At 35.4% G+C, this 26235-nt stretch overlaps 14 protein-coding genes across 14 annotated transcripts; 9 read left to right on the top strand and 5 right to left on the bottom strand.

Moving 5' to 3' along the window:
* Nucleotides 1-20: 20 nt before the first annotated feature.
* On the top strand, nt 21-1490 carry FDP41_010027 (uncharacterized protein; the record flags this gene model as incomplete). Its single annotated transcript, XM_044700281.1, has 4 exons — nt 21-165; nt 417-475; nt 581-1091; nt 1240-1490. The coding sequence occupies 4 exons, from the start codon at nt 21-23 to the stop codon at nt 1488-1490; spliced, it is 966 nt and encodes a 321-aa protein (XP_044556520.1).
* A 675-nt stretch (nt 1491-2165) lies between these two features.
* On the top strand, nt 2166-3448 carry FDP41_010026 (uncharacterized protein; the record flags this gene model as incomplete). Its single annotated transcript, XM_044700280.1, has 5 exons — nt 2166-2275; nt 2458-2485; nt 2710-2850; nt 2976-3240; nt 3375-3448. 5 exons carry the CDS (start codon nt 2166-2168, stop codon nt 3446-3448), a joined length of 618 nt encoding a protein of 205 aa, XP_044556519.1.
* Nucleotides 3449-3916: 468 nt separating this feature from the next.
* Nucleotides 3917-5161, top strand: FDP41_010025 (uncharacterized protein; the record flags this gene model as incomplete). Its single annotated transcript, XM_044700279.1, has 1 exon — nt 3917-5161. The coding sequence occupies one exon, from the start codon at nt 3917-3919 to the stop codon at nt 5159-5161; it is 1245 nt and encodes a 414-aa protein (XP_044556518.1).
* A 166-nt stretch (nt 5162-5327) lies between these two features.
* Nucleotides 5328-10002, bottom strand: FDP41_010024 (uncharacterized protein; the record flags this gene model as incomplete). The annotated part of the gene is made up of 13 exons (XM_044700278.1): nt 5328-6874; nt 6961-7869; nt 7994-8145; nt 8267-8293; nt 8376-8495; nt 8603-8620; nt 8671-8688; nt 8862-8870; nt 8940-8948; nt 9042-9131; nt 9221-9501; nt 9691-9715; nt 9935-10002. 13 exons carry the CDS (start codon nt 10000-10002, stop codon nt 5328-5330), a joined length of 3273 nt encoding a protein of 1090 aa, XP_044556517.1.
* A 598-nt stretch (nt 10003-10600) lies between these two features.
* Nucleotides 10601-10990, top strand: FDP41_010023 (uncharacterized protein; the record flags this gene model as incomplete). The annotated part of the gene is made up of 1 exon (XM_044700277.1): nt 10601-10990. The coding sequence occupies one exon, from the start codon at nt 10601-10603 to the stop codon at nt 10988-10990; it is 390 nt and encodes a 129-aa protein (XP_044556516.1).
* A 413-nt stretch (nt 10991-11403) lies between these two features.
* FDP41_010022 (uncharacterized protein) lies at nt 11404-12498 on the top strand (the record flags this gene model as incomplete). The annotated part of the gene is made up of 1 exon (XM_044700276.1): nt 11404-12498. One exon carries the CDS (start codon nt 11404-11406, stop codon nt 12496-12498), a length of 1095 nt encoding a protein of 364 aa, XP_044556515.1.
* A 239-nt stretch (nt 12499-12737) lies between these two features.
* Nucleotides 12738-14132, bottom strand: FDP41_010021 (uncharacterized protein; the record flags this gene model as incomplete). Its single annotated transcript, XM_044700275.1, has 2 exons — nt 12738-13844; nt 13905-14132. 2 exons carry the CDS (start codon nt 14130-14132, stop codon nt 12738-12740), a joined length of 1335 nt encoding a protein of 444 aa, XP_044556514.1.
* Nucleotides 14133-14324: 192 nt separating this feature from the next.
* Nucleotides 14325-15089, bottom strand: FDP41_010020 (uncharacterized protein; the record flags this gene model as incomplete). Its single annotated transcript, XM_044700274.1, has 1 exon — nt 14325-15089. One exon carries the CDS (start codon nt 15087-15089, stop codon nt 14325-14327), a length of 765 nt encoding a protein of 254 aa, XP_044556513.1.
* Nucleotides 15090-15238: 149 nt separating this feature from the next.
* On the top strand, nt 15239-16807 carry FDP41_010019 (uncharacterized protein; the record flags this gene model as incomplete). The annotated part of the gene is made up of 2 exons (XM_044700272.1): nt 15239-15387; nt 15676-16807. The coding sequence occupies 2 exons, from the start codon at nt 15239-15241 to the stop codon at nt 16805-16807; spliced, it is 1281 nt and encodes a 426-aa protein (XP_044556512.1).
* A 142-nt stretch (nt 16808-16949) lies between these two features.
* On the top strand, nt 16950-17286 carry FDP41_010018 (uncharacterized protein; the record flags this gene model as incomplete). The annotated part of the gene is made up of 2 exons (XM_044700271.1): nt 16950-16952; nt 17017-17286. 2 exons carry the CDS (start codon nt 16950-16952, stop codon nt 17284-17286), a joined length of 273 nt encoding a protein of 90 aa, XP_044556511.1.
* A 73-nt stretch (nt 17287-17359) lies between these two features.
* On the bottom strand, nt 17360-17860 carry FDP41_010017 (uncharacterized protein; the record flags this gene model as incomplete). The annotated part of the gene is made up of 1 exon (XM_044700270.1): nt 17360-17860. One exon carries the CDS (start codon nt 17858-17860, stop codon nt 17360-17362), a length of 501 nt encoding a protein of 166 aa, XP_044556510.1.
* A 1825-nt stretch (nt 17861-19685) lies between these two features.
* FDP41_010016 (uncharacterized protein) lies at nt 19686-23213 on the top strand (the record flags this gene model as incomplete). The annotated part of the gene is made up of 1 exon (XM_044700269.1): nt 19686-23213. The coding sequence occupies one exon, from the start codon at nt 19686-19688 to the stop codon at nt 23211-23213; it is 3528 nt and encodes a 1175-aa protein (XP_044556509.1).
* Nucleotides 23214-23241: 28 nt separating this feature from the next.
* Nucleotides 23242-23697, bottom strand: FDP41_010015 (uncharacterized protein; the record flags this gene model as incomplete). Its single annotated transcript, XM_044700268.1, has 1 exon — nt 23242-23697. The coding sequence occupies one exon, from the start codon at nt 23695-23697 to the stop codon at nt 23242-23244; it is 456 nt and encodes a 151-aa protein (XP_044556508.1).
* A 389-nt stretch (nt 23698-24086) lies between these two features.
* Nucleotides 24087-26015, top strand: FDP41_010014 (uncharacterized protein; the record flags this gene model as incomplete). The annotated part of the gene is made up of 1 exon (XM_044700267.1): nt 24087-26015. One exon carries the CDS (start codon nt 24087-24089, stop codon nt 26013-26015), a length of 1929 nt encoding a protein of 642 aa, XP_044556507.1.
* Between the last annotated feature and the right edge of the window lie 220 nt (nt 26016-26235).

Raw genomic sequence — 26235 nt, 5'->3', positions numbered from 1 at the left:
ACAATAGATATCTTTCAAAAATGATGAAACAAGTTGCTGTATTACACGATGAATTAAAACAAGCTCTCCAGAAAGTAAGAGAAGAAAGAGCATTCAATGCATCGGAATGGATTGAAAAGAAAACTGAAATGTTCAATGGATATATGAGAAAATGTGGATTGAAAGGTTTGTGTTTATTTCAGAGAAAACGACTAGTCGTGTTTCAAACACACACACACACACACTCGCTGTGGTGTCGACCACAATTGTGTTACCTACACTCAACAACAACAACAACAACAACAACACATGACTCTCTATTTTTGGATCACGATGGTCATGGTCAATGGATACTGTGTGGAATCACGTGTATAACTCTCTCTCTGTATAATAATGGCAATGATCCACAATGAACCACATTTCATACCATCACACAGCTTGTGTGGTATCAATTTCGGGAGGTATTGATAGTGCTGTCACCTTTGCTTTGGCAGTGGTAAGTAATGTTCAACCTATACCTAGTTCTCATCATGTTGTTGTTATCCATTAATGAATGGTGAATACATTTGACACCCCCACACATCACCCCAAACACACATAGAGAGCCATGCAACACCCCAATTCACCAATCAGAAAAGTCTATGGAATTGCTCAACCCATCAAATCGACTGAAAAGATTTGGAAACGAGCATTGGAACTTGAACAAGTGTACGCTGGTGGTGGTGGTGGTCAGATCCATATGGATCGATCTGTTCATATTGTCACTGTCGATCAAAGTGATATTCATACTCTCATTCAAGAACGTACTGAACAAGCGATGGGAATTAAGAGTGGAGATTTCAGTAGTGGACAACTCAAATCCTATATGAGAACACCTGTTGGATTCTTTTCAGCTCAATTATTGAGTCAATCTGGATATCCATGTATTGTATTAGGAACTGGTAATTATGATGAAGATGGTTATTTGTATTACTTTTGTAAGGCAGGTGATGGTGTTGCTGATGTTCAATTAATTGCTGATTTACACAAATCAGAAGTATTCAAGGTTGGAAAAGAATTGAATGTTCCAAGTTCCATCCTTGGGGCACCACCTTCTGCGGATTTGTGGGCAGGTAAGGAATTTTTTGCAAAAGATCAATTATTGGAAACATTGACTTTGATTCACACTTTGATGACACACACTTTGATTCACACATGGTTCTCACACACATGGTTCTCACTCACTTTGATTGGCACACACACTTTGATTCACTACGACAGGTCAAACCGATGAAAATGAATTGGGATTTCCCTATGATTTTGTGGAATTATTGACTGAATTCATGACTAAGAGTGAAGAAGAACAAGCTCGTTTCAAACAATCCTTTTCAGATCCTCAAGCTTTGAAACAATTTGAGGAATTGAGTGCTGAGGCTAAATTGATTCACAAACGTAACAATCATAAGGCTAAATATCCATTGAATTTGAATATTATTCATCCAGAGGGTGATAATTATTGTGCGTTAGAATAATTGTAATAATTTATGGTGTTGGTATGGACACTCTGAATAAAAGCAACTTAATTACTATCCATTGACCTCAAGAGAGAGGAGGATCCTTTTGCTGAGTGTCAAGTCATCATGATAATCACACCACCTTCTACTCTCGCTCGCTCTATTTATAAAAATATCAACAACAGTCGTCGTCATCTTCATCACCAACAACACTGATATCTGGCAGACTGTCGGGAATTCGAGGTCATCATCCCTTCCATACATTATCATCACAATTACTCTCCATTCGTGAGACCATCATCATTGAAGAAATATATCATTTCATAACACCAACACCACTCGTGTTGCATCTACATCTCTAGTTGTCTGAGTCAGAGAGTATATAGACACTTAGTAGAGAGACTCTGTTGAGTCTGTCACTCACAGTGTGTGGGCCTTGCTGACATCACTCCTATTATTCCAATATATATTTAAATATTTCAAGAATAGAGTGGTAGTAGTGGTAGTAGTAGTGGTAGTAGTGGTGTGATTCATTCAACAAGAACAACAATACTCTCATCATTGTTACCAATTTTATCATCAATTTTATAATAATAACAATATTATAGAATAACAATATCATCAACTTGTTATAATAGAATAACAACTTCATCAACAACTTCATCAATATAATAATAACAACAACAAGAAAGAATGGGAGCTTGTGGGTCACGATCCGAACAAAAAACAAATCATCCTCCTTCCGATATGATTACCATTGGAGGTCAAAAAGAAGAAGGATATGCACAACTTGATAATGATGGGTATGTTTCGAGTAGTATACACTACGAATTTGGATCATTTATTCTTGTGTTTCACTACAATTATTCAATGAATTCAATTTTACTCTACTATATGTAAATTCATGTATTCAATTTTACTCTACTATATTTAAATTCATATATTCAATTTAAATTCATATACTCTCAAATTCATATATTAAAAGTGAATTATTCTTCAAAATTTTATTACTGGTATGTACATTGGAGAATAATGATCATTTCAATGAATGAGGAATTACATGTTTCACCAATAATGGTAACCATTGGTGATGTGATAAATTATTTTACATTTAACATTCAATGATTTCTTGAATCTATGTATTCTTGAATAATATATTTTTTTTACTAATTATTTCATGCGCATGAATGTGTCACACAATGTATTTCATGCAAACATTTTGAAATGACTTTAAAAGGGTGATAGTGGTGTTGGTAAATCAACAATATTATCCATGTTCAGTGAAAGTAAATTCAATGTAAATCATGTCAGTACAGTTGGAGTAGATTTTAAAACAGTACATTTAACAGTTTTGAATCGACCTGTTCAACTTCAAGTGGTGAGTACTATTGAATGTTGTCGAATTTGAATTCAAATTTATCAATTACTCTAAATATGGAAATATGTGGTCTTTTTCAAATATGGATATTATGAATAATAATATTAATAACCAACACACCACAGTGGGATACAGCTGGTCAAGAACGATATCGATCCATCATTACAGCATACTATCGAGGTGCACATGGTATATTATTAACGTTTGATCTCACTAGACGTGAATCTTATGATAATATAAGGCGTTGGTTATTAGATGTCAATAAGCATGCTCATCAACATACAAAAACAGTACTCGTTGGTAACAAGAAAGATGTTGACCACATGAGAAATGTTACAAGAGAAGAGGCAGAAGAATTGGCAAGAGAATTGGGAATTAAATATTTTGAAGGTAAGTTGTTTATCTTTTTTTCCTAATATATTTCTACTGACGATATATGATGCATTTTTGATCTCTCTGAATGGTTGAAATCCATGGTTGTTGTTGAATTGGTTGTTCTTGATCTCTCTCTAAATGGTTATTAGTGAGTGCAAAGACCAATGATGGTATTAAGGAAGTTTTTGATGATATTGCTCAACAATTAATAGAATCCATGTAAATGATGAGAATTATTAAAAATAGAAGAAACTAGTTTCAGAGACATGTTCTCGTGTGTGTGTGTGTGAGTGTGTGTGTGAGTGTGTTCGTACATGATGAATGAACATGAGAATTCGTGGTGATCTCAATTTGAGTCATGATTGATAAAAAATTTATTGAGGTTTGTGCACACCGAATCTAGTTGGGATTCTAACTGGGGACCGGGTCCTTAGTCTTCAATCTTGTCAGAGTACTAGTAATATTTGTGGCATCTGCCAACGAAGAGGAAATCTAACAGTACTTGGATTTCAGGCCAATTCCTCTCAATTAAGTTCAAGTGGATCGGTGAGGAGGTGCATTTTCCAAATATATTCAAACATGAAGAACGGTTGTTCAATTTCGAAACCTACAACAACAACAACAACAACAACACCACCACCACTCATTGTTCCATAATGCATCTACTCTACCACCATCAACAACAAGAAAAATGAGTCAACAACGATCCTTCAATTTCAGATCCGAACACGTTCAGAGTCATAGTGGTGGTCATAGTGGTAATCATAATAGTACTACTCATAGTAATGGCAAGAAGCAAATGACATTGCCATCTACTACCTCTTCCTCCTCCTCCTCTTCTACAACTACCACTACAACCATGACTCGTCGTCATGTTGTTCATTCTCATGATCATCCCTCCTCTTCCTCTCGTAAAAAACTCTCTCATTCCGATCAAGTTCAAGAATATCTTTTATCCATCGCCTCTTCCTATCCCATTATAGATATTGGAATTAATTTAACAAATCATCAATTTAAAGATCATCAAGAGACCATCTCTCAAGTTTTAAAGAGATGTCAATTGGTCAATGTCAAGTGTGTCATTCTCACTGGTACTTCTCTTCGTAATTCGATGGAATCTCTCTCTTTGGTGTCCAAATATCAGAGTGGTAGTACTAATAGTAATGGTAGTGGTGGTAGCAATAGTACTAATAGTAATGGTGGTGTCAATAGTAGTAGTAATAATACTAATTTTGTTCAATTCTTATGTACAGTTGGTATTCATCCACATGATGCCAAGTCATTTAAGAACATTTCAGAGTTGGAACAAGTCATTACCACACATCCACAAAAAGAATCTATTTGCATGATTGGTGAATGTGGATTGGATTACAATCGAATGTTTTCTCCAAAGGATGTTCAAATTCATTGTTTTAAAGAACAATTGAGAATGGCCACCCGATTGCAAAAACCAATATTCTGTCATGAAAGAGATGCTCATCATGATTTTGTTGAATGTATTCAAAGTGTTATGAAGGAAAGTCATCGGACTCTTCCTCCACTCGTCGTTCATTGTTTCACTGGAACTAGAAATGAAGCAAAGAAATACATCGATATGGGTTTCTATATTGGTTTAACAGGATGTGTCTGTATGGATGAAAGAGGAAAGGAATTGCGTGACATTTTGAAAGAGGGAATCATTCCACGTGATAAATTGTTAATTGAAACAGACTCACCATTCATGTTACCTCCATTGAGTGGAAATAATGGTCAAAACGTTTGGAAATTTGTGGTGAATGGTGGCAGAAGAAATGAACCATGTTTATTACCACATGTTGTGAATACTATTGCCAAGTGTTGGAATATGGAAGAAAATAAGCAAGAATTGGAAAAACAATTGACAGAGAACACGGCTCGCTTTTTAATGATGGATGTGAAGGAGTTGGTTGGTGTGTGAAATTGACTATCAAAACGACTCATTCGCAGTCATTCTATAATCAATATATTTTGAATTGAATACCTAAATTGAACAAAACATCAAATGCCACAATTAGTTCAACACAAGATCAGATGAAGGACAAGTCCTGAGGTTTTTTATGAATGGTTGAAATTCAAGTTACCTTTTACCAATAATCCAAAAAGTTCGAATTACCATCGGATACAGAATGGAAATTCTTTGCAACACTTCCAAATAATCCACTCGACAAATCCTTTTCTAATTCATTCTGGTAATGAGACATTAGCAATCGTTGCATGAATTTCATATGGAATGAAAAATATGTTTCTGGCAATACTTTCAATTTTTGTTTGGTTTCCTTTTTGAGATTCTCCACATGAGTGGTATCCGTAATGAGTTTGGTGAATATAATCTTTTCCATTGCATCTGCAAATTGTTCAAAATTTCGTTTGTTCTCCTTCGTCTTGGATAACAACATTCCCTTCCATTTTAGCATTTTACGAAGTGATGCCAACATGAGATACAAATTCTCACTCAATTTGACACGTTCAGGATGAGCTTGATATTCAGCCACATGATTTTCAAAATCATTCTTAATGATTGAGGTAAATCTTCCAATTTCATCTCTAAATAAAATTTCTTCATAAATATTATAATAGAGAGACCATAAAATTGCTTTTACATAATTGGATACTTCTCCATTCTCTTCAACAAGCTTCACTTGTGAGAGCCATTCCGTTGGTTTCTTCAATAAAAGTAATCTCCTTTCAAGTGGAAGAGAAAATATGACAGTATTCAATAATCTTCCAAAATTAGAACTCACTAAAAATTGATTTGTTGCTAAATTGTTTTGAGAATCAGCAACCATGAAATTTTGTGAATTTCCAGAAGAAGTATTCAATGAAAAACAACAATCTGTGGCTGTCACTGGCAATTCCTTATATTTTGCACTTCCAAGACTAGTCTTTGAAAATACTCCACTCTTTTTAGGATTAAATTTCAAAGCACATGATGAATAATGTCTTGAAGGTGTCACCTTATGAAGTACCTTTTCAAAATATTCATTACATTTTCTTTCTAAATCTCTCTCATTGGGTGTACTTATGAGAAATACTTCTCTTAATTCTTGTTCTGGAATTGGTTTGGATGGAACTGGTTTGAAAAGTCGACTTCTAAATTTACTTCCATCGACATTTCCAATGAATATAAATGCACCCAATGTAGAAGGAGGAAGTGCAGTGCTATTTGCATTGGGATTTGAATCAATGGAACTATTCCATGACACTCCTCTCAATATTTGAAACAAGTCTTCAGAGAGAAGATTATTTTCATCACCTTGATTTAACATGGGATAGATGAGAATTTTACCTTCATATCCTCCATGAATCCATGAAATAGCATGTCTTTGGATTGAATTTGGATGGGTGGTGGTAATATGAGTGCTGATATTAGTGCTAGTGATCGTATTCATAGTAACATCACCACCAGTATGAGTGGTAGTCATCATCATGGAAGGTGCATTCATATTGGGATTCATTGAACCAATCACAGGAACAGTGAGAGCTGGATCAATGGCCAATGGCATCATGGGTGGTGGATTTTTAATAAATGAAAGTCCACCATATCGTTCACAATCCCAAATGTTCACACTGAGACCTAATCCTTCTAAAATTTTCATATATGACAAGAATTCTTGTCTTACAATTTGTTTGTCTATGATAAAAATAGAATTAATGAGTAGTAGTGTGAGTAGTGGTACAGACAAATAATAATTTAGAAAAGAATAAACATTCACTCACCTGTAAATAACAAGACATCATAATGATTTTGTGTTGGACTGGTTGGATAATAATTTGGAGTCAATCGAATTGAACTTTCCATATTTTCAATAATCTTTCCTCTCAATTTCAAACTCACTTTAAATGGAACTGTTTCAAAGAATTGTGCCAAATCATTTAACTCAATTTGGAAACTTCTCGAATAGGTCATACTAGGATGAATCAATGGAATATCTTCTTCAATGGCATTCACTCCATTCAAATTAGGTTCATTATGAACAGTAAATCTTGGATCAAATGAAATTACAAAACTCAAATGTTGTCTTTCTGAATTCATGGATTGACTTCCATAAATGATGGTTGAAATGTTATGAAAATGAACAGTCACTGTACCCTTTTCACATCTTCCTAATTGAGAAGGTTGAGTAAGAGGTGCAATTTTGATTGGATAGGTCACGTTGTAATTATTTAAAAGAAATCCTTGATCAAAAGGTGAAGTTAAAAGTGAAGCACTTGATTGAATGGCCATCACTGCACTGAATGGTCCATTGACATTGGGTGGTGCTACATCTCCAATAGTTCCATAAAATTGAAAAGGTATTTGAAAGATTCCACCTGGTAGAATGGGTTGTGGAATGGCATAGATCATATTTGAAGAGAAAAAGGGATGTTTTGAAGAATTGTTCAGAGTTGGAAATTGTATCATTGTACCAGGTGGTAAAATCATTCCACCTGTATTAGTAACAGTCACATTGGAAATAAAGACACTTTCACCTGGTTCAAAAATACCATCATCTTCAACAGCAAATAATTGAAAGGAAGTGACAGCCAAATCAAAGAGAGAAGAACCTTGATCAATGATCATGTTGGTGATTGGATCTAATACTCGAAAGAGAAGTGAACCTGGTTGTCCTGATCGACCATCCATACCTATGTAGTTTGAGATTTGGTGAGATTGAAATTTAAAGGTTGGAATGGTCAGATTTAAATTGGATTGAAATTTAAGGATTGAAATTTAAAGATAAATTCAAATCAGGTACATCTTTATACTTACCTCTTCGACCATCACGTCCACAATTACCACTATTACCTCGATGTCCTGAATGTCCACATTTTCCTGATTTACCACTATGAGGTGAATGAGATTGATGTTCTAATTTAGATCCAGCATTACCACCACTTCCACCTGAACCACCACTTCCACCACTGCCATGTGTTGTGAAGGAAGAGGAATCAATGCATTAGAATGCAATTATGAATCATCATCAATGAATGAATAATAAGGTATTATATGAATCAATAATATATGAAATCATAACAATCTTACCTTCCTCCAGAACCACCACATCCACCACTACATTCCAAATGTGTGTGTGTTAGTAGAATAACAACAACAACATTAAAAATCATTATTCTCTCTGAGAACATTCACTCACCTTCCAGCTGAACCACCACTTCCAGCTCTTCCAGCATAGCATTCAGCATGAACAAATTTCAATAGAGCTGGATTATGAGTTTCAATAATAATATGACCACCATTTCCTCCATCTCCAGCACTATGTGATAGACATGAAAACAAGTAATTACATGCAATTCATCACATGATTCAATGCATTTATCATTATACAAGGATTACAACACATGAAACACAAAAATAACATACTCTGCTCCATCTCCACCACTATCAAAGTTCACACAAACATGAATTGTTAAACATTGAAATGCACTTACTCTCCACCATCTCCTCCACTAGAATGAGTAACATGTAATTCATATCTCTCTTCAAATAAGAAATGCACTTACTCTCCACCACTTTAAATGTTCAAAATGAATATTTAAAATTCTCTCCATTACTTACTTTCCACCACTGCAAAATGTAGGTTCATCATAATTAACTCTTTTTCAGAACACTCATTACTTACTCTCCACCACTGAAAAATGTTTGTGTCATTCAATGGTGTGTTGATGAGAATTTTAAATTCATTACTAGAAACACTTACTCTCCACCACTATTCAATATAATCCATTCAAAACATCATCATATATGAACATATCCAATTAATCATACATTTTCATACACACTCATATTCGAATAGACTTACTCTCCTCCATCTTGTCCACTACTTCCTGAACGACCACTTCCTCCTGAACCACCACTACCACCCCAACCTCCTGAACCACCATCTCCACCTCTTTTGAAATGAACATTGAGTGCATTCCATTGAGAATTCAACAAAATGAGAAACAATAAATTTCATCATGACACCACGTCATGACTTACCTTCCACCATCACCTCCATGTCCACCATTTCCACCATTTGCATAAAATCTCATTGCTTTCACAGATCCATCTGGAATACATAATGTTTCATTCACAGTTCCACTAATGACTACTGAATGATGATCCATTCCATCAATTAATACTCGGATATCACTTGCATGTCCACCATGAGTACCACGTGAACCATTGGTACCATGAGTACCATTACCACCACGATGACCATTGGAACCATTTCCACCACGACCACCTCCATATCCACCATGAGAACCACTTGAACCACTCTGAGTGTTATTGTTGTTCACACAAATGAAGGTGTCATTGAAAGTGGTGGTTAGTTGAAGGATGAGAGAGTTGTCGTGAAAGAGTTCCATTGAGTCATCATTTCCGAAACCAATCGTTGTGAAAGAGTTCAGAGTTCCATTAAGTCATCATTTCCGAAACCAAAACGACGCTAGAAAACAAAAACTTACAGATCCAGAATGGCCACTGGACCCGCTGTAGATTTCAACGAGTAGAAAAGATCAAAGTCATAGAATCAATTGTTCCACCATATAGTGGTCGTAGTGGCATTGTTGAATATTGGCGGGTGTTTTTGTCGATGAGTTAGCATCATGGTTTTCATCATCATCATCATCATCATGAATTAGCATAGGTTAGAAAAAGATTGGAGACCATAGATTGGAATAGCCTGTTTATTCAAAAAATTTAACGGACCTGAATCCTGAGATTCCATTGATTCCCGGACTGCCTGAACTATTCACTTCAATGGAGGCTTTGAGCATTTTTTATTTGTGCGAGAATTTCAGAGGTTCAACTGGAAATGGAACAACACTTGTGGTGAACTCGGTGTTGTTCGTTCGGGGGAAAATTGAGAGTTTGATGAGGACTTCCTTTTTCCCCACGATCCACTCACGAGTACAAAAGTGTTTCAGCTGAACTCGATTCAAAAAGAAGATAAAAGGAATTAATGCAGGTTGTAAGGAACCTTAACCTACATGTTCTAGTCCTTTGGAATATGTGATGAACATTTACTTTTCCACCACAGTCGAATTTCCACAATATATCGGTAGTTGATGTTGCTCTCAATCAGATAAATTACGTCAAAATAAGATCTTAAGCTCACCAAACAACAAAAGGACTCTAGAAGAACTTGTCAACCCATCATTGATGCCTAGAAACGCCACAAACGATGTGTCGGCATCAGACCACCATTTCATATCAAAAAAAACCTTTCTCACTTTAGAGCTAGCTCTTTTGACCATGAAGTTTTTTCACTCCACACGTCATCAATCTTTTCCACCACAACAACAACACTCTCTTCAAACAGTAATCACACTTTTGCTTGGAGTGTTGATTGTTCTCGCTTGTTTTGGATCAGTCATGGTCTCTGCTGATCGTCGCTGTTATATCAATTCTCCAGCTGGTAGTGGTGTGATTCAATACACATTCACTGACACTGGAATTGTTTGTGTCAGATATGGATTCAAATGTCAACAAAATGACACTTCTTGTACTCCCTCTGAAATTGCTCAAGGAACCATCAAGAAAGTCTACACTGGTGTTACTCAATCCACATGTGATGCCATGAAATCATCACCAACCATCTACATTGATACCTATTGTTGTAATACAGATTTGTGTAATGGAGATTCCACCAATGATGGAGTGAGTTTGAGAACAACAACAACAACTCCTCAATTCCATGCCATGTGGTTGATGTGCACATTGGTGGTGATTGTTGTCGTTTTTGTCAATGTCTTAATTCATTGATGAAGAAATTTGACAACAACAAGTACGTCATGATACCTCTCTATACACATGTATTGACATACCTATCTCTACACGTGAGTACTCACCTAGATTCATACATGTTGTTGTCATGATTGTTGAATCAAATAAATTAATTAATTGAAATGCATGGTTTTTGAATTGCCTTACGCGTTGTTGTTGTTGTTGAGAAAAAAGTTTGTTGCAATTCCATCATCAAATTCTTCCGCTTCTGCTGCTATTATTTCAACAGTGTACACGTAGGGAAACACAATGTCATTGAAGTTTGAACAGTGTTTGAAAGGAGAAGTACTGCCAATAATAATTGAATTGCGAATCATTGAAATCGCGATTTCGTTGAACCTTGTTGCTTCCGAAGAGAGATCAAAAAATTCTTCATCATCAAGATCATCAGTATGAATCATCATCAACAGCCACCACCACCACATTCTCATCATTCGTATATATCTCTTGGATTTTGTACCTCTATAAAGAAGAAGAACATCAAGCTTGACGTGGTGATGATGACCATTCTTCTTCTTCTCATGATGATGTTGGGCATCACTACCATCCACGCAACGTGGGAAGAGAACAACAACAACAGCCTTTCCGAACCATCGATCGAACCATCCAACCATTCTACTACCACTACCACGATGTCGGCACCACAGAAAAGAACCATTCCGAAGGTCATTTTGAGAACGAAAGAAGAACACCACGAACGTATGCATCAACAATACCATCATCCTCATCATCCTCATCATCCTCATCAACAACAACAACGAAAAGGCAAATCTTCTTCCTATACACAACCTTACTCGAAATTCATTCAATGGCATCATTGTTACAGTACGGCCGATGATGAAGAAGATGATGGCATTTCTCTCGTGACTGCCCATTTAACCATCATTCCCACTCGATACAATGTTCCAGGTGTACGTGTGGATATGAATATGAAATTCAACATGCACGTATCGGATACCAATGTGTTGTTTTATCAATTGGAATTGTGGCATGAAGAGACAGGTCAAACCATCAAATATAAGGGACCATATGATGTGTGTTGTGGATCTTTTATTCATAATGATTCAATTGATCATGTTGACATAAAGAAGAGTGATTTGGAATATGGATGTTCTTTGGAAGAATCGAATTGTCCAATTCTGAATTTAAACAAAACTTATCATGCTCAAATTGAAAGACCACTCTATGTCACTGAAAAAGGAACCTATGAAGCGAGTGTTAAGATTTATAAACATAGAGTACTTGAGAGTGATCCATCCAGAACAGAAAAGTATGAATATTTATGTGTGGATATTCCTTTCAAAGTGAATTTCGAAAAGGAAATGTTAAATACTGCTCTATGGAAACAATCTAAAGATGGAGAACTTTCACTCACTACTATGACCACTACTACCCAAACGACGACAATCACTCCAGACACAGAGTCATTCACTTCAACAACAAGTAGTAATTTAAGTGACAAACCGCTCATTAAGGATGAAATGTAAATTTACAAGAAAATCTCAAAGAACGATGGAATGAGCATTCGTTTTGTTTTACATTCACTAGTTTTATAAACTCTAGATTGTCATATTTGTTTTGCCAAAATGTGTTTCATTCTAAATTGCCAGAACATTCAAGGTCAGACTGCAGCAGAATTTGTGTTTCCCTTTTTGGACGAGATATATAGGGTTGAAGGACTGAGAATTTATTTTGATTCAATAATAATAATGAATTGTAACACACTTCACAAACAAAAACTCTTAATCTCTTGATCTGATTGCAATGCACAAAGTGTTTCTTGAGCGTCATGCAAATGAATTAATGGTAAACGTTCTCGATTGTCGTATTCAACGGAAATGACACCCAACTCGACCCATGTTCCCATCACATGTTCCAATTGATCCATCGATAAATGTAAAAGATGAGTCGAGGAGGAGAAGGACGAAGATGAGGTGGAGGGTTTGATATTCTCAGACATGGCCAATAAATTTTGAAATCTCATCACCACTCTCTCAAATAGAATATTATCAGGATTGGCATCAAAGGATCCAGTAATTGCTGAATTTGGATTTTCTTTGAGTGCTTTTGTTTTCATTTGGAACTCTTGTAGCACACAATGCAAAAATAATTTGTGATAAATGCTTAGTGATTCCAAAGGATAATTATTTGCATAATCCGATGCAATATTCTTGACAAAAATGGAATCAATTTTCTTCTTCTTTTCACCTAACGCTTGAGGAGAGCATTGATAGACCTCAATACATCTCTTAATAATATCAATAGCTCTACGAATATCTCCTGCTTTTCTAGCAATCACCGATCCAATCATCTTAATAGCGCTCTTGTCAAAATAATCTCCATAATTATTTAAAATTTTACTTTCTACAATGGTCCTAATTTGTTCATTTTCATATGGAAAGAAAGTAAGAGTGTCATCAAATCTACTCTTAATCTTGGTGTGTAACTTGTCAAGTAATGAAACTGTATTCGAAATTCCAATAATACATAATTTGCTATTTTTGTCTCTTGTAATATCTACCAATTCATAGAGTAAATGAATATTCTTGGTATTGTTCGTCGTATTCATTACAAAAAAGTCCATTTCATCAACAATTACGATCACATAGGGTCGTTTTTCAAATGTTTTTGGGTTTTTGAAATAACTTTCAATTTTTGTTTTAACACTAGTTTTTGTTTTAGATTTCAAAGTTCGATTATTTTGTTTAATAACTCGATCAAAAATAATTTCAAGAGCTTTTGAGGGTTGAGATAATTTCATTGCATTAATAAATATGGAGATGACATTGCGTTTTTCATTACATAGTTCATTAACCACTTGTTTGACACTCGCCTGTGGTTTGAAAATGTTGAATAAAAATTTGGAAGAAATATCGTGATGACAATTACGTACCGTCTTTCCAGATCCAGGCTCACCCGAAACATACATGGAATAGGGACATGATAATTCAATTCTGTTCAAAATGTTTCCTTTAATTTGAGCAAGTTCTTTTTCTCTGCAAGGAAGTGGTTGAGAGGATGCATCAAAGTGTTGGTCTTCTTCCAATGAAAGAGATGTTGGATGTTGTTCCGAAGAAGAGCCTATTCCGGCCGTAACTTCACGAGAAGGATATTTTATCATTTTTTTTTATCATTGTCCATGCGTTTATTTGTTCGAAAATTCAAACGTTATTCATGGCTGTGTGTGCAATTAGTACAGTTAAAGGTGGTTCATGTCATCAAAGTTAGTGTAATTATTGTTGTAAATTTCAATTATTGTTTGTCATCAAGGTTAGTGTAAATTTCAAATATTGTTGTAAATTTCAATTATTATTCATGGTCGTGGGTATTTCATGTATAGTTTAAACTTGTTCAAATCAATGAAATTGGGATTAAAATCGTATTGTTGTTCAAATTCATTCCAGGTGAGTTTCAATTCTTCCATGAAAAAATGATTTCGTTTCATCCACATTTTAGTAATAGATCGATAAGCTTCCTTAGTAAATACTTTGTCCCATTTCTTACCCAATCCAACTTTAGCACCTGTTAGGCTATGGATATCTTGTTTAGTCTTGATGAGGTACAATAGTCGTTTGGAGAATTTCTTGTTATTCTTTGCATATATTGAGATATTATATAAATTCCTAAACATTTCTTTTCTTATATCACTATAGTATTTACATTCAAAAATAATGTGTTGCATTGTCTCTCTACTACAGCAAGGACATAGCAAGTTCGTCTTGGATATCTTGTTTAAATTTTCCAAAGTCTTCATCACGTTCACTCTAATTTTAAATATTAGATTTAAGGTTCTGAAACCGATTCCTATTGAGGGGTAAATGTTGGTGAACTTTCTGTTCTTGGGAGGAAGGTTCTTTGGCGTATATGTTCTTTTGTGGAGGCGTTGAAATAGAAGTTTGTACATTGTTTGTCCAGTGTTTTGAGTGTATAATACATTGTTGATAATAATATACCAATTATTGGATGGAATATTAGTAAGAATATTGTTACAATCAGCACCTTTCTTAGCAGCCCTATCTGCTAATTCATTTATGCGGCTATAGATATCTTGTTTACCTGTATGACTATTAACATGCATAATTTTGATCTGATCCTTCACTTTTAAATAATTACGAATTTCTTCAACATAAGGATCTCTGAAGGATATTTTATCATTTTTTTTGAAAGAAAATCTTCCCGCCAAAAATCGACCCAAAAACGTTACACCAAACACTCGAACAACAAAAAATGACGAAAAGCATCACAGCAGTGATGAGCAAAGATAAATATTTCAAAATTTTGGATGAGGAGTTGGAAGAAGGAACCCGAACCATGAGAGTGGTGGATTACAAGTGGCTGAGTATGAAATGCTCTGTTGATGTGAATCAAGCCAAGCAGTAAGTGATAAGTGTTGTTATGATGCGTAACAATTTGATCACAATTTTAAATGGTTGTTGTTGTTGTTGTTGTGATTCAACAACGACATTGCTTGAAAAATTTGAAAAAATATTATTATTTATGATATTATTATATTCTCATGATATTATTAATTATAATATTATTATTTTCTCATGACACTCCGTGTGAAATAATTGTCCAATTCATACACACGATGATCATTCAAAAATTTCGGAAATGATTTTCCCTCGAACACACTATTCATGACACACACTCTCCCAAAATAGAATGCTTTATGAATACTACTCTGAACATGCAACCAACAACTCTTCTCTTCATGTCACTTATTTATTAGCTGGACAACCCAAAGATCATTCTCTTCCTTTTCAAATTGCACTTGTGAACATGAATCAATTAGAACAAGTGAAGAATACTTTTGAAACAATTAATTCCATTCACATTTATTCCATTTCAAGAACTAGACCATCCACAGTTTCAGATTTATATCGATTAGATTCTAATACTCATTTTCCATATCATGAATGTGGTGTCATTGAATATGGAGGAGGAAGTATTGAAATGAAAAGTAAAATTAAGAATCAATCAACAAATTTGGAAATTGCAGAACCAGTCATGAAAGGTCTACAACCAAAGAAAGAAAAATTGATGAATGATGAAAAGGAACAAGTGGAGTCAAGTTCTTCAAAGAAATCAACAACTAAAAAGTCCATCACTGCCAACAAAAAGACTGCAAGTCCGAAAATAACCACAAAACATGTTCAGGAGGAACTCTCTGATGAAGAAATGACAGATGCTACTGTTCATTCAAAAAAGAATTCTTCTCTCATTCTTGATGAAGAAAGTGATGAGGATGATCATTATTCTCATCCTACAACAAGAAAATCCTCTTCAAATGAAATTTCTGAAGATGAGGAAGATCTTCTCAACAACAAAACAAAGAAATCAACCTCCAAGAAATCAAAAAAGACCACACCTTCTAAAACTCAAACTAACACTTTGGACAAGTTCACTTCACAGAGTCCAAAATCATCAAATTCCTCTCCTTCAACCACTGAAGTCTCATCTTCTGAAAAGAAATTAACAAAGAAAGTCAAAAAAACAGTTCAAGTCAAGAATGAAAAGGGTTATCTCGTGAGTAAGGAAATTTGGACTGAGGTACCTCTCTCAGAAGAAGAAATTAAGCAAATGGAAAAGAAACAACAGGCTGCTAGCAATATAAAGAAGGAGCTCTCAAGCGATGAGGATGACAATGTCATGCGAGATGAAACAGAGTCAAAGAAGAAGAAGACAAAGAAGGAATCCACTTCGACTTCAAAATCGAACAAGAGTGTTGTATCTGCGAATCCTCACTCTGGACCAAAGCAAACCAGTATTGGAGCGTTCTTTAAGAAGAAATAAATGTTTTCCTCTTGTACATTGATCGAGCAATTTTCTTCGCCAGCTGGAAGACAAACACAAAATGCCAGCTCGTTGTAAACTCAAAGACTAGGTTGACCAGTTATTCTGAAAAAATTTTGTTGAAAAAAATACGTCAAAAACAATGGTTCGTATCCTTTCATATTTTTTCATTCGCACCAGCTCATCAAATTCTTCGTTGACAACAACAGGCCAAGAGAACAAAGAAAGCAGGTATCACTGGTAAATTCGGTACTAGATATGGTGCCAACTTGAGAAAGCGTGCAAAGAAGTACGAAATCTCCAAGAAGCAAAAGCACTTCTGCCAATTCTGTGGTAAATACGGATTCAAGAGAGTCGCTGTGGGTATTTGGCATTGTAAGAAGTGTAACAAGACTCAAGCTGGTGGTGCTTGGACTTTGAACACAATTGCTGCTGCCACTGTCAGAAGTACAATCAGACGTTTGAGAGAAACCCAATAAATCTATTTGAAAATATTAAATAATACCAAGAGACTTGGTGATGATATCGGAACGAACTGTGTACAACTGCATTTTACTTATTTCCACACAGTAGGCTGATATATTCCTCATATCGAATGATTGGCCCGTCTTTTGCTTGGGCAACTCTCAAGAATTCATTAATCTCTTCGTCGCTCATGGGCTCGCCCTGTGTTTTCAGCCAGTTCACCATTCTGTCCGTAGGGATGTATCCCTTTTTTTCGGGATCCAAGGTTTCAAATGCCTTCAGCAACTGATCCTCCGAGTCTACTATCATAGCAACACCATCATAGGTTGAGGTGAGAATAATTTTGCTCATGACTGCCTCAAACTTTTCAAAAGTGACAAAAGGTTCGGCCATTTCTGTTTTTAAAGCTGCCAATTGTTTTTGAGTTGGATTGAGACCGAGATGTCTCAAAATCACTCCAAAGTCTTCCACTTCCACAACTCCTTCACTTTCAAATAATCGGAATGCATCCTTCAATTTACTGACTTCAGTCGATGCTGTAACAGATGTATTAAAGGCTGATGATGTAGGTGCACTATGAACGTCCATTCATGCGCGACTTGTTTGATCAATAAATAATTTTTTTGTAGTTGGCTGGGCGCGTTCTTTCTTCAGTGTGTAGTCAATTCCTCTAAGGATATGGAAAAAGTTGTACATGTCCAACAGTGACTCTTGTTGTCATTAAAATATGAATTGTGCATGTCCAATGCCTCAAACGTAATGATCCAATGGAATGTATTTCTCCTCAAACAGAAGATCAAGTGAAAGCTCTCATTAAGTGTGTGTTCCAAACAAACATGTCAAGTAGAGTTCACTTCTTCCTCAATAAAAACCAAAACAGTTTATAGTTTTGTTGTAGTGTTTTGGAAGGATCGAACGATAAATAAAAATCTTTATATATTAATTAATACCATTGAACAATTCTTTGACATTTTTTAATCTTTCTTGAGTACTGTTTTGCTTAAAGCTTAATTTCTCTAAATATTCTTCCAAAGAAGGCAAAGCAAAATACCAGTCCTCCTTTGGAATAGGTTGGAAAAAGTTGAAGCCACAATTAATTGATGAAGAGTCGTACAATCGTGATACGACAAGGTAAAGCATGAGATCCTTTTCAAATTTCAACCACAGCTTTCATAGGCAATGTTGAAGAGATTCCTCACTCGCGCTCTCTCTTTAATATAAATGGTGATTGAGGGTTGGCTGAGTTCACTGCTGAGTAGCTTCTTCTCTGAGAAGAGACTTGCCTTTGAATCTGGAAATTCCTCTCTGAAGGAATACCCTGTTGTTGATAGGGGTGATGATGATGAATGGAAAGGAGTTGATCCGAATCAATACATTCACGCTTCAAAATATGGAAAAAATTCGTACTGGAAAGTGTTGACAGGTGTAATGCTAACTTTAAGGGAGGTGTATGACCCATCCGTTCATTTGAAAATATGGTTCTTGTTTTCCTCCATTGAAAGAGAAACACTAATCTCAGAACGACCAGTTCTCTCCGATTTTTCATTTCTTGCTTGTTCTCGACGTTGAAAAAACCAAAAAGTACATTGAGAGCTTTGAGTTTGGAATTTCATCCAACTTGCAAGTGACACAATCCAAAACATTTTGTATTATTTATTCAATGTTTGCCAAAGATGAAATGGGTGTATTTCCTTTTAGTCCAGAATTGAAACTGTTGTTTCAGACCTATCTTGGAAAATTAGTGAAGAAATATCGTGGGCGTGAAAGGGTTTTCCCAGTGTTCCAAGTATCGATCACACAAGTGGAGAATGATCCACAATTATGTATTAATATTATTATTATGTATTGGAAATCGTTCAACACAAGGTCTCAATACTTCGAATTATTAAGGAAGAAATTATGAATGACTTGTCAAGACTCTTGAGTGAAGCCTCGTTTTTTTCAAGTTCATTTTCGACTTTTTGAAAGTTGGGTCAAAAGTGGCCTTGGAAGCTGATCAATTATTATTAGCATCTCAGGAGAAGGGCAAGGATTGCCAATATGAAAGAGGACTTTGACCACACTACTTCTTGTCACTCATGATCCATTATAATTGTAAATAAATATTCAGCCAGAATGGTTCTTTTGGTTCTCTTCGAAGTTCATTGTTTGGTTTGAAAGAAATAGTCCAGCAAAAGACAATTCCTCACATGATGACGATGGTGATGATTTTAAATCCACTCCTCGAACTCACAATCCTTGCAAGAACAAGTCGATTTTATTTTGCAGGAACAAGAATATATTTGAAAAGAGGTATTAGTGTGAATATTCACACTCGATCGTGTTGCTAAACATCGTGTTGAGAAATTGAATCAAAGATGTATGAGAGTCGTCATGATCATCATTTAATTGCGACATCATCGCAAACAAAAAAATGAATTTATTGCCTGCAAGTTGTTGCTTGATTCATAATGATTCAACTACTAGATCGGATCATCATCATCATTCACTAACACTCTTTCCACCATCACTCTTTCAAAATTCAGAGACACTTCACACACTCACTTCAATTTCTTGCTCATTTTCCATCTTTTTACTCGAACAAGAATACAATGCTACGGATCAATTAAATATTCTTCAAAAAGGAAAATCAATTTTAATTGCCTTATCCAAATTTAGAAATCTCTCATTGATTGTGAAATTATTTTCAAATCAATTATTAGAGCCTTTCCAAATACATGTCAATGGATTCGAATTAGAAACTTATTGTTGGTATCATTTGAAATTTATGATCAAAGAAGAAGAAATCAAAATCATTGTATGGGAATACAATGAAATGATATTTGAATTTCAAAGTCAGTATCCATCTCCCTTGAACATTAAAGAGATCGCCAATGAATTTTGTCCAATCATTATTCCTCCAAAATTGGACAAATGTGATGGTGTGAAAGGTTTGATCAAGGATTTATTTTTTGAATGTTCAAATCAAAAGAATTCAACTCATTCAGAACATGAGAAATTTAATTATGATTATCCTCCTTTCATCCATTGCAACAAACCTCACAAAATAATCTCTCAACCCATCTATTCTATGGAACAATTGAAACATTTCAAAATTGGAAGTGATCCAATGAATGTCTGTCATGTGAAATTACACAAAAGAAAAAAATCACATGAAAATTCTAAAGTTATTCTCTGTCATGATATGAAAGGAGGATATTTAGAAGATAAATACATTCAAGGAGGAAGGTCATTTCTCAGTTATAATTTTAATTATTGGCAATATGTAGATATATTTATTTATTTTAGTCATTTTCGAATTTCAATTCCACCTTGTGGTTGGTGTGAGGCAGCTCATAGAAATGGTGTTCAAGTTCTTGGAAACTTTATTGTAGAATGGGATGAAGGAATTTCTGAAATTGAACAATTACTCTATACAAAACATCATGTCAATAATGATTCATGTCATTCTATTACGAGCAACAATCATCAAGAAAATTCAACTCTCTCTTATGAATTAGCAGACAAATTAGTGGATTTAGCTCTCTACTATGGTTTTGATGGATGGTTTCTCAATATTGAATCACCTCTCAAGAAGGGAAGAGATGCATGTGAAAGAATGATCAAACTATTGAAATATTTAACAAGAGAATGTCATCGAAGAATTGGAAAAGACTCGTTGGTGATTTGGTATGACTCTGTTCTCTCAACCAATGGAGAATTGAAATGGCAAAATGAGCTCAATGAGAAGAATATTGAATTTTTTAACAGTTGTGATGGAATATTCTTAAATTATTGTTGGAAGCCAGAAATGCTTTCAAAGAGTGTTTCTTTGTGTAATCATCATTCCCAAAATTCCAACAACAACAACAATACAGATAGCACTATCGTCGTCATGAATGAACAATGTCCAACAACATCAGTCAATGAACATCCAATGACCACAACCAATCTCAATCCTCTCCATGAAGAACGCTCTAAAAATTCATTCGATATTTACACTGGAATTGATATCTTTGGAAGAGGTCAATACGGAGGTGGACAATTTAACACAACAGTGGCTCTTGCAGAAATTATTAAGGCAAGGACATCGGTGGCTCTATTTGCTCCTGGATTTGTCTATGAAACTTTAAGATCCATTTCTTCAGAAGATTTGAAATCAGAAATGAATGATCCATCCATGTTGAGAAGACAATACGAAGAGAGAGAAGATTTATTTTGGAGCAATCATGTTCATGGAAATGATGTGAAAAATGTCAAGGAATTACTTCAGAATGGAAATGGTCAGGAAAATAATTTTAAAGGATGGACCATTCTCCTTCCTAATAAGGATTACAATAATGAATCATCATCTTTGTATGATGGATATCACTGGAGTTTATCATCGAGTTGTGAATTCAATGATTCAAAATCATTTATTGCATCTCATCAATGGTGTCGAATGAGTCAACTCATTGATTTGACTTCTCACTTTACACTAAATAAGGAAAAGAATGATTCAAGTGAACCTCTTGTCATTAGAGCTTCATGTTGGTACAAAGGAACACCTCCAAAATGTGATGATTTATTCTATCTAATCGTTGAATTAAGAGATGAACATCATCAAGTGATTGATTCCTTTCATTCTGGTGAAATGATTTGCAATGACAAGTGGAAGTGTATTCATCATTGTTTTATGGAATACTCAACAGATATTCGATATATTTATTGGGAACATGGAGGAAAAGATGTTGAAGGATGGAGTGGAAATTATGGACCTCGTGTTGCACAATGCTCATTGACATGTTTGGAGTTTGTGAATTACAACTGTTCTGAAGAAATATCTCCAAAATTTATTAGAAATTATATTGAAGAGAGAAGTATTCCTTCCTATTGTTGTTGTGAAGATCTCATTCAGAAGGAAGATTGTAATATTCATTCCTTTTTAAAAAACAATCATGATATGAAACATGACAAGAATGTTGTGAACAATACCACCATCCATTTGTTACAAAAGAATGATGATATGAAACATGACAAGAATGTTGTGAGTGTGGAAAACAAACGTCAACAACATTTAAAAACACGATTTAACACTGGAGTTGGACAATACTACTTTATTCATGGAGAGAAAGTGAGTGATCATTCCTGGAATAACATGTCTCATCAAGAATTAATGCCTACTTTTAGAAATGTCAAGTATTTGGATCGTGGACAACCCCATGCATTGAGATTCTATGTGAACTATGATGATGCATGGATTGGAGGATCATGTTTGCATTTTGAAGGAAAGTTTAACCAACAATCCAAAAAAGAACAAATGACACGATTCAAGTTATTCAAAACGAACATGGACATTGAAGAAAAGGAATGGTTACACCTAAGAGTTGGATACAAACCAATCTGTGAATCCAGTACTTTTAATTTAATATTGAAAAGTATTGACCGAGAATATGTTTTCTCGACATTGAATACAATATCCTCTCCCAGGTTTAGCCTTAACTCTAATAAGGACCATTTCATACAGCCATCATCTGTTGAGACACGCTGCTTCTCGAACATGTGGAGAATGGCTGATTTTATATTGCACTTTCCAACATCATGCGAAATTATTGGAATGGACATTGAATGCTTCAGAGATTCGAGAGAGGATAATCCTCTCTATTCATTAATGTTAGGACTATTGGAGATTCACACGACATCTCATAATTGCAGGAGTGAATTTTTGGAAAATCGATCCATTGGCCTCAAAGCCTCAGTGGAGCATACCATAGTCACAAGTGTTCATTTGGACCAAATGGCTTTGCTTGGTCATCAGCAACCCTCCCACGAGGCAAACATTTCATGGAATCACGAAGAAGGCAAACAAGCCGAGTTTGTCATTTTCAAGAACCAACAATTTGTCGCCACCACCCGAAAAGCATTGTATCGACTTTGCAATTACAACCCGAATGACAACTTCAACATCTATCGCATTGAATAAAGTTTTTTATGTTTATGTGTAAAATTATTTAAGCAACCAAAGCATCAGCAGTGGCGGATTCATACTTCCAGTTTGGAGCCAAAACCTTTGTGCTCTTGTAGTATCTAGAAAGACGGTGGATCTTGGATTCACAGAGAATCAATTGGTACTTGGCCTTCTTGTCCTTTCTGGTCTTTTCCAAGTGCTTTCTGATACCAACAGCCTTCTTAATCAATTGGTACAAATCCTCTGGGATTTCTGGAGCGAGACCGTTTGACTTGAGCATTCTCAAAATCTTCTTTCCGGTAACAGACTTGACTCTACCAATACCATCGCTATCTCTCAAAATAGCACCAATTTGTGATGGAGTGTAACCCTTTCTAGCGAGTTTAACAATCTTATCCTCGACTTCATCAGGGGTAACCTTCAACCAGCTTGGTGGTGATCTTCTGTATGGAATAACAGATTGAGACTTGCCGTGACCGGCACCGTGCATTCTACCCATTTTGATGTATCAGAAAATGTGATGAAGTTGTGGCGTATTTTTTTTCAACGAAATTTTCAAAAATTTTTTAGTCAACTCAAAATAATAGTTTACAATGAAAACTAAGAGCATTTCCCGTTCGCCTACATGTGTAACTTTCACGATAGAATGCTTTGGTCAAATTGGAGAAGAAATCTATTATTACTTGCTCTTGTTGCTTCTATGATTTGTGAATTCTGCTCTCTGTGCTAACTCGTAGATGATGAACCTCAACCACACTGAACAATCATCAACAAAAAAATACCTCAGAATTCCCAACCTGTTTTTGTTCATCATCCAAAAACGTGGCTGAGAGTTCCCAAGCTGTATCACAAACAACAAACACCTCTTCATCAGCACCATCACTCATCATGGTGTTCTTATGCAAAAAATGTAATCAAACGTTTACGAATATTTTTGACTACAAGAAACACATCGTCGGTCATTCCTCGGAGCAATCATCAAATACATTGTCCTCATTGGCATCCAAAACAACATTAGCACCGAATGCTGAAATCAGCAATACAAACAACACCTCTTCATCAGTATCACCGTTCTTATGCAAAAAATGTAATCAAGGGTTTGCGGATATTTTTGAATACAAGAAACACATCTCCACTCATTCCTCGGAGCAATCATCAAATACATTGTCCTCATCGGCGTCCAAAACAACATCAACACCGAATACTTCTACCAACATTAATTTTGCCTCTTCTTCTTTTCAACCCCGAAACCCTACAAAATCCAGCACTTCTCCTATCCTGCACTCACAACACCATCATCAAGCAGGTGTCGATCGAACCTCTTCTTCTCCGATCTCTTCGACATCAATCCATTCTTCAACAACCAGAACTTCCCCATCACATGCTGAGTCATATCATTCGGAAAGCACCAAGAGTGTTTTGAGTGGAGGCTCCGGAAATATTAGTAGTTTTGGTAGACCAAGTTCAGCATCACCTCCCTCCCAACACTCATTTCCACATGATAACAGAATGTATTCAAATGATCCTCCTTTTTATCAGCAGTTTCATCCACCAGTCTTTCAAAATGTTCAATTACCCTATCCTGGTGCTTATTTACCCAGCTATCCATCGGTTCCATTGTATCATCAACATTACAAGCAGAACAACCCACCAATACCGTCATATCATCATCATGCTCACCATTTCCAAAATCAAGAAATTGAACAGCTTTCTGATAATTTTGCAAATAGTGCGAATTTAGGATCATATTCTAAACCTCAGGCGAGCATCTCAGAACCAATGAGGAGCATATGGTATTGTCCTATTTGTAATGTTGAATGCAACAGTCAGCAAAAATTGAATGAGCACAAGCAAGGAAAAACACATTTGAAAAAGTTAAAAAATCATCACTTACTTTCAGAGCAGGTCTCTCCCCAAAATGTCAATAACGAAAGACCGCCCTCTTCAGCTTCAACATCACCACTTCCTTCTCTAAGTGATTTAAAAGATGTTATAGAACTCCAAAAACGAGAAACTGGAGATTGGTTTAAGTGCAAAATATGTGACGTTGAATGTAATGGACCGGACGTCTTGATGAATCACTTGGGCGGAAAGCAGCACAAGAAAAATCGTGAAAGATATGAGCTAAAAACTAAATTATTGGAAACAGAAAATACTAAAAACAATGTTGGTACTCAACAGAGTGGTGTTAGGAGTAGTGATGATGGTATAAGCAGCAATACTGATACAAGTTTGGAATCCATAACAGAAATGATTAACTCAGGTAAATTGATTAAAAGAGATGGAGGAAGCGAAGAAGGTTTTTATTGTGCTATATGTGAAACATTTTGCAATAGTCTTGATGCGCTTAAAGATCATATTAGTGGAAAAAAACATTTAAAAAATATGAAAAATGCTGCTGCTTTGGAGCTAAGGGAAAAGAGCATGAAATTACAAACTCCAGCTTCTCTTCATACTCATCAGCAACAGGATGAAGAATTCTATAGAGTCATTGGTATAAATACGAATGATCAATATCTAGACTTTGATTTATCAAGAGGAGTTCAAATTTTGGAATACTTTTTTACAAAAGTTTATTTCCAAAAACCATCTTACATCGAAGAGTCTGAAGGACCACCTCATTCAATGACGTTTAAATGTTTAATCCATGTAGAGCATCATAATTTTACTGTTGAAGGAATAGCTTCTTCTAAAAAGGACGCAAAACGATATGCAGCTATCGAAACATGTCGAGTGTTGAATGAAAAAGGGCTTTTAAAAGAGGTGGTTCCTGATTATTTATATTACAACCCACTTAGCTCTCTCTCAAACAAGTAGATTCAAAACGAAACTTTTTACCTATTTGGATCCATTGATACCATTTGCTGAATGATTTTGTAATTTCAACATGATGTTTCATCGATGGGAATGCAGTCGTATGCTAGAAAGGTGGTGATCGAAAGTATGGTATTCCTAGAGACACCTGTCGGCCACTACTTTTGAAGAGACTATTGCAGTTCCAATGTAATGTTGAAATTACTAAATCAATCATCAAGAG

Source organism: Naegleria fowleri (genome assembly GCF_008403515.1).
Source record: "Naegleria fowleri strain ATCC 30894 chromosome Unknown tig74, whole genome shotgun sequence".
Lineage (NCBI taxonomy): Eukaryota > Heterolobosea > Eutetramitea > Acrasida > Naegleriidae > Naegleria > Naegleria fowleri.
Note: the sequence above shows the minus strand (reverse complement) of the source record. Positions and strands in the feature narration are given on the sequence as shown.